Source organism: Mirounga leonina, unplaced genomic scaffold, assembly GCF_011800145.1.
Source record: "Mirounga leonina isolate KUSES-001 unplaced genomic scaffold, KU_Mleo_1.0 Mir_418, whole genome shotgun sequence".
Taxonomy (NCBI): domain Eukaryota; kingdom Metazoa; phylum Chordata; class Mammalia; order Carnivora; family Phocidae; genus Mirounga; species Mirounga leonina.
The window spans coordinates 16,850,854-16,863,497 of record NW_023270739.1 but is presented as its reverse complement, the minus strand read 5'-3'; the positions used below and the strand labels follow the sequence as shown (position 1 = coordinate 16,863,497).

At 37.6% G+C, this 12,644-nt stretch overlaps 1 protein-coding gene across 3 annotated transcripts in view; it reads left to right on the top strand.

Moving 5' to 3' along the window:
• The window catches only part of UTP20 (UTP20 small subunit processome component), a 103,150-nt gene that overhangs the window by 45,484 nt on the left and 45,022 nt on the right, over window positions 1-12,644 (top strand). For all 3 annotated transcript variants that reach the window (XM_034987743.1, XM_034987744.1, XM_034987745.1), the window contains 5 exons: window positions 885-1,093; window positions 5,937-6,080; window positions 6,780-6,859; window positions 11,568-11,785; window positions 12,291-12,435. In XM_034987743.1, the coding sequence (XP_034843634.1) occupies window positions 885-1,093; window positions 5,937-6,080; window positions 6,780-6,859; window positions 11,568-11,785; window positions 12,291-12,435 (796 nt within the window). The remainder of the gene's footprint in view (window positions 1-884; window positions 1,094-5,936; window positions 6,081-6,779; window positions 6,860-11,567; window positions 11,786-12,290; window positions 12,436-12,644) is intronic.

The window sequence follows — 12,644 nt, the reverse complement described above, 5'->3', positions numbered from 1 at the left end:
GAAAATAGTAGATCTTTCTGATGGTAGAATCTCTGCTCTCACCCCATAATCGCTTTGCTTTAGGCAACACAGGTATTTATTTGCATGGTAATGTGTTGTATGAAATTTTGTATTGTTTCTATGATAATGGATTCACCTGTTAAAATGTTTTCATTCAGTGTAATATTGCCCTGCAAAGGAAGTTGGCTCTGATGAAGGAAGACAAAGGCTTTTGTTTAGTGAAACAGCTTCCACTGTAAGAGGATAGCTATAAATGATACTCTTTTTGGATAGACCATTTAGGTGTATGAATTAGCAAGTTCATGATTTCATACCAGTTGGTTTGAAGTAAAGCTCATGCAATAACAATTCAAGTCTTTTAAGTAAATTATGAAATCAATTTGGTGCCTGTTTATAAAAGACTGTTCTTTTATTTATTCACCAGGGGTGGCAAGAGAAAACATTTGATCCTCAGCATTCAAGAAGCTTCTAGTGTAGCAGGCAGGACACTTTCTATGAAACTGCTCAAGTCAACATAGACAGTGAAAGCTGAGAGTGAGAAAAATGTATGGGAAGTTGTTAGGTGGAACAAAAGACTATTGCTATTTCAGGTTTTGGGGAATAGTATAAGTAGGATGAGAATGGGGCTTAGAGACTTAATTCTGGCACAAGTTTCTCCTTTATTCTCAGTTTCCTCATCTATAGTGTCATAATAGTAAAACCTATCATGGCCTAGTTCATTGAATATTTGGTAAGAGAATCAGGAGAAAATACATTAGGAAAGTACATTATCATCTGTAAATCATTGGAACAGTAGAAAATATTCTATAATTGAGGGAATTGACAAAAGGAAGCTGTAATTAGAGAGTAATATTTCCTTTTACATGATATCTCTGTTTCACTAGGAGAATGTCATTCTGCAGTCATTCAAGCAGTAGAAGATTTGGATCTGTCTAAAGTTCTTCCTTTAGGTCGTCAGCATGGTATCTTAAATAGCCTTGATATAGTATTGAAGAACATCGGTCATCTGATCAGTGCATACTTACCAAAGATTTTGCAGATATTGCTGTGCATGACAGCGACTGCATCACACATCCTTGACCAGCGAGAAAAGGTGAGAGACATTCACTGTAGTTGCTTTCTTCTTGGGCTAAAGCATTTTACTTGGGAAATTGGTTGGGACCTGAATATTTAACAGTCTTCACTGTCTTAAATATTTATATGTAGTTGGAGGATGCAAATTACAGGTGACCCTTGAATAACATGGGTTTAAACTGTGTGGGTCCACTTACAAATGGGATTTTTTTCTCGATAAATACAGTGTAGCACCATAAAGTACTTTCTCTTCCTAATGATTTTCTTAATAACCTTTTCTCTAGCTGACCTTATTATAAAGTAAGAGTACATTATATAATACATAAAACATACAAAGTACGTGTTATTTGACTGTTTATGGTATCAGTAAGGCTTCCAGTCAACAGTAAGCTATTAGTAGTTAAGATTTTGGGAAGTCAAAAGTTATACAGGGATTTTTGACTGTGCAGGGGATCAATGCCCCTGACCCCTGTGTTGTTCAAGGGTCAGCTGTATGTCACTTGTATATTTTAAAGAGGTTTTAAATAATAGGGTGTGAGTTAGTTCTATATACATCTCAAACTAAAATCAGGGTTAGTTGAGCTGATTTCAAGAGCCTCGAGGTATAGGACATTTTCCAACTCTATCAAGAATGGTTGGAGAATGAAGAGAATACGGTTAGCATCATCCTTGTTATTTTGAGATAAGAGTTGCCCAGAGGTCTTTTACAAGTAAATTCTTGCCTACTATGAGTGCAATGTTTTGAATAAGGATAAGTAGCAAGACCCAGCATTGAGCTAACTGCCAGAGGCTTTACAAGATGGTGCTCAGTAAATATTTTCTGAATTAAAGACTATATATTTATGTTCTGTTGAAACAAGTATGTGGGCGTGAGTACACTCTTTGGAAAGCTTAGGGAAACTTAATGTCTTTATGGACTTAATGTCTTTATGGACTAGAGAACAGTCCCACTAAAGGCTTCTTAGTGGGACTTGAAGTGAAGATCTAGACTCAGATTTTTGCTGTTGATTCTCAGTAAATGATAAATGGGCACAGTTTTAATTGGGCTAAAATCTGTTTCCTTTGATTTGTGGATATGCCTGGTGAACTGCCTCTCAGATATGGTCATGATAACTAAAAATGGACAGCCAGAATTTTATGCTGTTTTTTGGGCTACACATGGATATAAGTCTGCTTTAGTGATAAAATAATATTCTCTGATTACCAAGCTCCAGGGATTTAGAACACGCCTTCTATTTTGTTAGACACCATTTTCTTTATTCTTTCATTCATTCCTTCAACAAATATTAATTGAGCCCCTGCTATGTGACAGGCACTGTTGTAAGCACCAGAGATGGAGCAGTGAACAAGGCAAACAAAAATTGCTGTCCATTTATTGATTCAGTAAATACTTATTTCACATCTACCATCTACCAGATACCATTCTAGGTAGGGAATGAGACAGATAAGGACTCAGTATCATGGGAGAAAAAGAATAAATAAATAAATACACAAATAGTTAGAATAATGTCAGTTGGTGGTGAGACCTGAGAGGGAAGTAAATGAGAACCTCTGCAGATGTCTGTGTAGCTTTCTCCCCTCCAGTACTCTGCCTGTTCATTCTTCCCAAGCCACACTACTCTGTCTCCTCATCTTGGGAGGATGACTGGCCTGTGCCTGGACTCTTCCTTCTCCCACTAATCCCTGACACTCCAAGCAGGAATCTGGGGGACGTATAGGACTCACCTCATCTGTTTACCCTCTCAGGGCTTACTGCCCTTTGCTGCCCACTGTCTAGTATCTGAAAATCATTGTCTCACAGATTCTCTTCAGTTTTTTAGTTGCTTGAGAAGGAAGGCCAAATCGAGTCCCTGTTGATCCATCTTGAACAGACGTGGAAGAACCATGAGAAAGGAACAGGCAGAGAACAGTCCTCTGACTAACACAAGGCTAGGAACAGCTCATGCTCCCAAACGCCAGAGCAGAAACTTCATAATACCCAAGGCACCAGGAAGAGTCCTAGGCAGGGGAGTGCCTCAGTAGTAGTGGAACCAGATTAGCTCTGGAATAAAGACTTCCCTAGCAACACCTAACAAAGCTTACAAAGCTCATGCTTTTCCCAAGTAAATTAATTACATCTGAGAACAAGACTCAAAAGCTTTCAAATGATTTAAATGAAAACAAAATTCAGTGTCTGACATCCAGTCAAGTTTTACCAGGCATGCCAAGAAGGATGAAAATTTTACTCATAATAAGGAAAAAAACCAATCAATAGAAGCAGATGCAGCAGTGGCACAGATGATAGAATTAGCCAAAAACTTAAAACAGCTATTAGGAATACACTCCATATATTCACAAAAGTAGAGGAAAACATGAGCATGTTGAGGAGAGACATGAAGACATGAGGAATTTAAAATAAATTGAGGGGACATGATAAGAAGTGACCACACTGTTAGGATGGCCAGTGTCCTAAGGAGGTAATATTTGAACTCCTCTATCTACCCAGCTGTGGGAAGAACATTTCAGGCAGAGAAAATGGCTAGTAGTGCAAAGTCCCTGAGGTAGAGCAGTTTTGACATATTCTAAGAACAGACAGAAGGGCAAGATGGCTAGAGCACAAGGAGGGAGAAGAATCATAAGGTCGAGAGGTAGGTAGGGCCTCATGGGCTCTGAGATGGATGCACTCTGAAGTGTACTGGGAAAACTGGAGAAGTTTGAAGCCAGGGAGTGAGTGATAAGGTCTGTTTGATGTTTTTAAAATTTCACTCTGATTACTTTGTGAAAAAGAGGCTTATGGAGGGCCAACAGTGGAAGCTGAAGACAGGTCTTGGAAAATTCTTTATGTTATATGAGAGCTTCATGGCCATAGGGAGAATTCTGTGAGAATTTTCATTTATGCCTTATAGTGAGTGATAGTGACTTTATCTATACTTGTATATATTAAATCATGAAAGGTTAGAGATTTTATAAACTCTGTAAAAGTTCTGACTTTTTGGTTAACTTAGAAGTTACTCAGTAATGCAGCCTTACTCCTGAGTCAATAATCAGTAACTCAAAAGATCATTTATGCAATTTCATAGATCATTAGTGAGGTGCTAAGCTTTTTGATAGTTTGGAGTTTTTTAAAAAATTCTTGGACAAGTTCAAAGAATTCCTTGAGGTACTATAGTGAATTACTGCACAATAATACTGCTTAAGTAAGTTAAACTTCTACATTTGTGTATTTGAGCTAAGTTATACATTTACAAGGCATTGACTGAAGTGTATATCATGAGGTTTATTTTAGTTTGATTTTATTATTTTGGAACATTTAAACAACAGGGTGACTTTTAAATGTACATGAAATTCAGTCAAATGGACTATTCCTCTAGGAACTAAAGTCTACAATTTTCTTCATGATGTTGTGACCATAAAACTTGATGTTCATTATATTAGAGTTTTGTGTTGTCTTCATAAATTTCAGGGTGGTTTTTGGATTTTGATGTAGGTCACTAAGGTCACATGTAAAAATAAGTTGCCGCTTACATATCCAGAGACCACAGTATATTAATCAAATGGAAAAACAATTAGGGGTTGCACTTTAGCTCATTTGTTTGGTTTTTACAACATTCCTTTAAGATCCACTAGAAATTCTGCCTCTTCCATGAAGCTTTTCCCTTTTCAAATTTATAATTCCTCCCATATTGGATATCTTTGGCATTTTCAGTCTATCATGTAATTTAATACATTTTCCTTCAGTGAGATTTTAAACTGAGGTCAGACCTATGGCTATCATGCCATTGGACTCATTGGTGGCGGCTCAATAAATTATTCTGCTCTGAGCCTGAAGAAACTGGCCACGTATTTGTGATTTTGTAACCCGCAGGGAAGGAGATGCCAGTAGAAGTAGCAGAGTCTGTTATGAAAGAAGTTTGCTGTTAATTCAGACATCCACCCACTCCAGCCTTTATGCTCTAAACAGACAAATTTTTATTTTTTTTCCAAATTGCATTTTTCTTTGAGCTATATATTTTGAGATCTTCTCATGCCTTGATTCAGTTGCCTCATTCTCTTATACTATGTGAGGTATTCTACTATATAGAGACACCATAAATTCTTTAACTAGTGTCCTAGACTAATTTTAATAAGAATAATTGAAAACTCGGGCGCCTAGGTGGCTCAGTTGGTTAAGCGACTGCCTTCAGCTCAGTCCCAGGATCGAGTCCCACATCGGGCTCCCTGCTCAGCGGGGAGTCTGCTTCTCCCTCTGACCCTCCCCCCTCTCATGTGCTCTCTCTCTCATTCTCTCTCTCAAATAAATAAATAAAATCTTAAAAAAATATATATTAAAAAAAAGAATAATTGAAAACTCCTGGTTTTAGGAAAAGTAAAAAATAATAGTACAAGTTATGAAAACAAAAGAGAAAGTAACTTTCATTTGAAATAAAGGTTTGATTTTTTCCCCCTAATCTAAGGCATTGTGATGGCAAAGGAAAAAAAAAGTTTGTTTTATTTAGAATGTTCTGTTCATAGGAAGAAATCGGGATTTCATTTGAGACAATTACTTGGATAAAGAAATACAACAATGTAGGACACAAAACAGCTGTTCCACTTGTGATTCCCCCCCCCATAAGGACACTTCAAAATGAATTTACTGGGCAGTGATAATGGAGCACATCTCACCATTTGATTTTTTAAGTCTTCTGCTTTCCCGTCTTGTTCGATTCGAAAAGCAGCATGATATGATGAGTTGAATTTCCATGTGAATCAGAGCCACAGTCAACAGACTTAATAACAGGATTTCCAGTTTGATTCTTAGCCATCTGAGGAATAGTGCCTCCTTGAGGAATCAAGGATAAAAATGAAATACATTTTTTTTTTAACCGAAGATCTTTGTTTTACAGATACACCTCAGGTTTATTAACCCACTGAAAAATTTAAGACGTCTTGGAATCAAAATGGTAACTGACATCTTTCTGGATTGGGAGTCTTACCAATTCAGAACTGAAGAAATTGATGCTGTATTTCATGGTGCAGTTTGGCCCCAGGTAAACTTCATTACTACATTCTGCTTGGATACCATATGCTACTTCCTTTATTACTTTAACCAGCACAGTCTATGAATCCATGTCCTGGTCTTTTACATCGAGTCTTCCTTTGGTTCTGGAAGTTTAAGAACACTTCTTTGCCTCCACTGTCACCTAAAGCTCAAGAGCTGGTTTCTGTAATACCGTGACATTTATACTTAAGGTTATTTTGAATATGATTGTGTCTCTTAAGCAAATGGAATCTAACTGTTGTAGCACCTCAGTGATGTGTCTCTGGATTTTGACAAGCATAAGAGAAAATACACAGATATTCTCATTACATATTTCCTTGTTTGTAACCATTTTGTAATGACACCTGGTATAACTATAGCTAAAAAGACTATAGAGGAGACTTGATTTTAGGAATTCTAGCTGCTTGAGCTCTGTCGTTTCTAACCAGTTGAAACCTAAAGTACCTCATTCCTTTTAAGTGTCTAGCACTTCCTTTCTCCATCTTTGCCATTTTTCCTGTGTAGATATTATTTAGGATTCCTTTATTTTTTCTTCAGTCTGTCCTTTAAATGTTAATCTCTGTCCCTTGGCTCTTTATCCTCTGGTGTGGTTTCTATACTTGTTCTGCTTTTTAGTTGTCCCTCCCGTACACACACACAATTCTGTATGTGTTTTTATTTTGTATTCTGTTTTTATTTTGTGTCCTAGATCAGAAGGCTTGGATCTGAGAGTCAGTATTCTCCTACTCCTCTGCTGAAACTAATTAGTATCTGGAGCAGAAATGCAAGGTATGACCATTTTTCTCCCATCTTTAAAAAGGACAGTGTTGCCCGGCTAGCTCAGTCGGTAGAGCATGAGACTTTTTTTTTTTTTTTCAAAGATTTTATTTATTTATTTGAGAGAGACAATGAGATAGAGAGAGCATGAGGGGGGGAGGGTCAGAGGGAGAAGCAGACTCCCTGCCGAGCAGGGAGCCCGATGCGGGACTCGATCCCGGGACTCCAGGATCATGACCTGAGCCGAAGGCAGTCGCTTAACCAACTGAGCCACCCAGGCGCCCGAGCATGAGACTCTTAAAAAGGACAGTGTAACCAGTCTAGTCAAAATGAGTCAAGGTTACTAATAATATAATTTATGGTGAAAGACCACAGGTGCTGTTAAAGAGAATAAGGTAGCTGAATTTCAAAGTCCACAGTTCTAAAGAAAAATACAAGTTGCTGAACAGTGTAATCCAAGAAAAATACCTGTGCATGGATATAAATATAAAATGAAGTAGAAAATGTCTAGAAGGATACATGAGAAACAATGTTACTGTAGCATGTGGCGGTTTGGGTACCCCAGAGCAGGGAAGAGGTACTTTTTATGATATCCTTGGAGTGTTCACTTATAAAAAGTAGGTAAAATAACATTTTGCAATGTAAGTTAAAATTGTAGAGTATGTATTCTAGCAAAACTTAAACATTTTTGCTAGTTCTACAGTTTCATTAATACTTAAAAATCAGAAGTATTGGAATTGATAGGGATGTTCTTCTAATCTGTAGTAATTGTTTCAGTAGTTTGATTTGGCCTGGGAAAGGGAAAAACAGAATGTGAAACATGGCAGATACAGGTTTCCCCTGCTGTCTGAAAGTAGAGGGGGTTCCTGTGAAACCTTTCATAAGCTGAGATGGCATAAAGCAAAGAAGTAATTCCTATTAATTTATATGGAAGAATGTTTTAGTGTTTCTAGATCCAAAAAATAACTTCTCTTAGGCTTTTCCGATACCTTTAGGTCACATCTTGCTAAGGGATGCACAAAATAAATCGAGATAAAGCGCAGATGCTCCCAGACAACGGTTCACAGCTCTGGTGGCTGGATGCTGAGCTGCTGAGTGTAGTTTCCCGGGAAGGAGCCTGACGGGGCCATTGTCGCTGCTCAAGAGGTGCATGCTGCCCCTGTAACGGCTCGCTGCAAAACAAATGGTGAAGGCTCTTTTCGCTTATTACCACCTTCTTTCATAAAAGCAAAGTGAACTTTCGAAAAGCCGGGGATACCTGTAGTTATGCCAACTATAAATATTCCTATTTTTTGCATGCTTGCTTAAAAATAAAAGCTGATTTGTCATTGGCATTCTATGTCTTTTTCCCAGTTACCACTTAAAATCAGGGAAATTTCGTAGGCTTTTTTAGATTTTCTAGATGTCCTCCATTCTTGTAAAACTATCTAAATATACATAGAGTTCTCATGGTCATAAATCAACATCCTTTTGAGGACGTTATGAGCTGTTTATAAGACCTTTATCTACAGATGGTTCAGAGATGCTTGTGTCAAAGACCAAATGCATATTTACTGAGGAGTGTAGAAACCTATGTTGTTTATTTCAGTGATGGAAACAGACTTAAGTTTGCCCTGATCTGTTTTGAAGAATGAAAGGTAGAATTAAAAAAAAAAAAAAAAAAAAATTTTATTTTTTTTTTACTACTGATTCAGTAAATGTCAAGATTTTAATATCTTGGCATCAGTTTTTACAAAATTGGTATCATATTGTATAACCAACTTTTGATTTTATTTTTTTTCTTGCACCATTATATCATGAACATTTCCCCGTCATTAAATAGTCATCAAAAACAAACCAAAGGGCGCCTGGGTGGCTCAGTTGGTTAAGCGACTGCCTTCGGCTCAGGTCATGATCCTGGAGTCCCTGGATCGAGTCCCACATCGGGCTCCCTGCTCAGCAGGGAGTCTGCTTCTCCCTCTGACCCTCCTCCCTCTCATGCTCTCTGTCTCTCATTGTCTCTCTCGCAAATAAATAAATAAAAAATCTTAAAAAAAAAAAAAAAATTATAAAAAAAAAAAAACCAAACAAACCAAAGACCTTGACATTGTCTTCCTCGGGAAAACCTGTTTAAAATATTTTTACTGGCAATAAGGCCTCTTTTCATTTATTTCCCAACTTGAGAAAGCTGTTTCATATCTTGTCTTATAACTGGACATTTATAAGCAGCACTTCATAGGCATACTTGAGAAATGTTTTATAGCTGTATAATTCACATGTCCTATGAAGGACTCTTCATCCAAGAAGACTTGGCAATAGTGACTCCCTGTTATATTAGTTGGGTTCTTACTTAAGGTACAGAACCCCATCATTGGATGCCACTCCATCATATGTTCTGCAGTTTCTTTCTCATTATGGGTTGGAGAAAAATAGAAGCCACAGCGCAGTAGAGGATGTAGGCTGCAGAACTAATTTTCTATGTAACTCTTACCTGAAAGAAATCTTTAGAAGTATTGCCTTCCCTTGAAATCTCCATAACAACAGATATGCATGTATATTGTTGTGTGTGGAAGAATTAAAGAATGCATATTTCAGAACCACTTGATGGGAATGTGTCTCTTCAGTAAAAGAAAATTCTATTTTGAAGTATGGTTACCCTTTATATAGTGTCAGACATTCAAACAGGTTTTCATCTACAGAGAAGTCTAGCATTTTACTTTGTATTTGGACAGATGCAAGTAGAGCTGAACTATAGCCAGTATTTTCAAGCTCACAACTAAGGTTAAATTGTCTCAGAAATTAAGTGAACTCAGGACAACAAAAACTTGCTCACTAACTAGAGTGATCATATCATCCCAACTATATTCCTGAGGGTGAAAAGAGATGCTATAAATAATTAAGCCAGGATAACCAAGATAAACTGGGACTGTCCCTGGCCACTCTTTCTGATAGCTGCTCTGGTTCTGACTGCCATGACCCCCGCGTGGCTCCATTTCTTCTTCCCCTGAGCTTCCCACTCCCGGAAGGGCCTGTGATTACATGCTGCCTTTAGTGCACTCATCTCTTAATAGCTGACCTACCTAAAGCTCCCTGAGGGCAGAGACCATTTCTCATTTATTACTGTACCTTCCTCCACAGGGGGTTTGTATCCCTCTTAATCCATGGTTAGTCAGTATTCATTACGTTTTGAAAGAGTGACTGAAATTTCTGACAGAGCTGTACACTTAAGCATGGAGCATGTCCAGGATACCCTGGCTTCGAGTTCTACTGCTGTTCAAGAAACACAGTTTGGTCACTTGAAGTTGCACTGAATTTGAATGGGTTCTTGCCAGGAGCTTGGCAGCAACTGAAAGCAGTCCTCTCACCTTTTGTGCTTGAAAAAATGTTAAGACAACATACAACATGGTGGTTAAGAGAACAGTCTCCAAAGCCACACAAACCTAGCTTCAAATCCTAGCACTACTGCATGTTCTTTGACAAAGTTGGCCTCTCCTCTCTGAGCCTCCATTTTACCACCTGTAGCATAAAAATAATAGCAGTACCTACCTCATTGATCATAGAGATGGTAATGTGTAATACCATCTGCACTTTCTGTGTATACGCATCCAGTTCCTGGCAAGCTCAAAAGTGTTTCTGTGGGGCGCCTGAGTGGCTCAGTTGGTTAGGCGACTGCCTTCGGCTCAGGTCATGATCCTGGAGTCCCGGCATCGAGTCCCGCATCAGGCTCCCTGCTCAGCAGGGGGTCTGCTTCTCCCTCTGACCCTCCCCCGTCTCATGTACTCGCTCTCTCTCATTCTCTCTCTCTCAAATAAATAAATAAAATCTTTAAAAAAAAAAAAGTGTTTCTGTGGGTTCAAAATCTGGAAGGTAAAGAAGGTCATCAGCTTGGTACCTGCCCATGCCATGCCCAATATCTGTTGGACAAAGATGTATGAAAACAACCACTTAGAACTTTTCCTCAGTTTGTTAGTACTAAGTAAATTAAAAGTGCTTGAGCTCTTTTTCAAAGGATGATAAATTAGTAAAACTATCTGAATTTTTTCGGTTTTACCTTCCTGCTGATTGTTAAGAGGACTACATCCCTGACATAAAACAATTGTTGGTTTGCCACTGGCTGGAAAGCCTTTGTGCTCTCTACCCTTCTTGGTGTGTTTCCTCTGGGTGGGATGCTTCTATCATTTGTGTGAGTCTTTCATCTTTCATACTTGGGGATGGATTCACCCACCTCTCCCAAAAAATGATCATGATCTCTGAATGTTGCATATCCTGATACAGCAAATATTTCTTTGGTCTGTACTCCTGATTCCCATGTTGTAGTGCATTGGTTTTTATGTGAGTGTATCATCGTTCACATTCTAGAAGGCTTATAATTGAAAAATAGCCTGTCTTCAATACACTTCTTTTAGAAAAGGCTTAGACTGTGGTTCAGATCTCAGCTTTACTAATTAACTCAGGCTTTAGACACGTCTTAGTTTTTTTTTTATCTGTAATGTGGGGACAATGTTACCACATTCTAGAGATGTTATGAGGATTAAATGAGAGATATACATAAAGTGCCTAAATAACATAATCTTTTGAGGTGCCTGGAATTACCCATCAAATTTTAGATTTTAAAGTAATTTCCCTTTTGATGTTCATACACATATATATTTGAACTCAATATGAAAATTCATATGGAGCATGTTTTCAGAAATAAATATATTGAGAAATAAGATGACAATTTCAATGTTTTTCCTTGCAGATATTTTCCTTTCCTGGCTAAACAGAAACCTGGGTACCCAGAGTGTGATATTCTGACCAACGTTTTTGCAATTCTCTCAGCAAAGAATCTCTCTGAAGCCACAGCCTCTATTGTGATGGATATAGCCGATGACCTTCTTAACCTTCCAGATTTTGAACCCACAGAAACACTTTTGAGCTTGCCAGTAACTGGATGCGTATACACAGAAAGTGCAGATGGTATGTTTGCTATACAAAGCAAATGATTCTTAGATTTCTGAACTAGCATTTGTGTCCTCAGAAAGGAAGAAGTCAATACAAGTTGATTCTTTTAATTACTTATATTATTAAAAGACTTTCTTTTCTCTATAAATTGAATTTTCTTTCCAGTGGTAGAAATTCATAATTATGCTCCAGAGAGCTCAACTATCCATCAGGAAATTATTAAATGACTTCCACTGCCAGTCTCTGAATTCTTTCTGTCAAATTATCCTAACAGTTCTTTTACTACCAAAAATGGTTTACATAAAGCCCCAGGGGTCTCTGATATAAATTTTTAATTTAGCTAATAATACAGCTATTGTGACTAAGAAAAAAGTGATTTAATCTTTAGAGTTGAAATTTATTAAATTTTTATGAAAATTGAGTGCTCTCCTTGTCTGTCATTATGAAGATAGTGTATGATTATCCTTTAAGAAAATAGTTAATTAAAATAAAAACATTTATCACTTTTTGTTTTTTTCAGAGTCTATCACGATGGGAGGACAATTAATTCTACCTCATGTTCCTGCAATTCTCCAGTATCTCAGCAAAACCACAATAAGTGCAGAAAAGGTGAAAAAGAAGAAGAATAGGGCACAAGTCAGTAAGGAACTTGGCATTCTGTCAAAGTAAGTGATACATTGGTCCTTAAAAGATAACAATACTATCCGTGGTTTTATTTTTTGCTAAATTATATCTAGTTTTTCAATTATTTTAAAGATTTTATTTATTTATTTGAGAGAGAGAGAATGAGAGACAGAGAGCATGAGAGGGAGGAGGGTCAGAGGGAGAAGCAGACTCCCTGCCGAGCAGGGATCCTGATGCGGGACTTGATGTC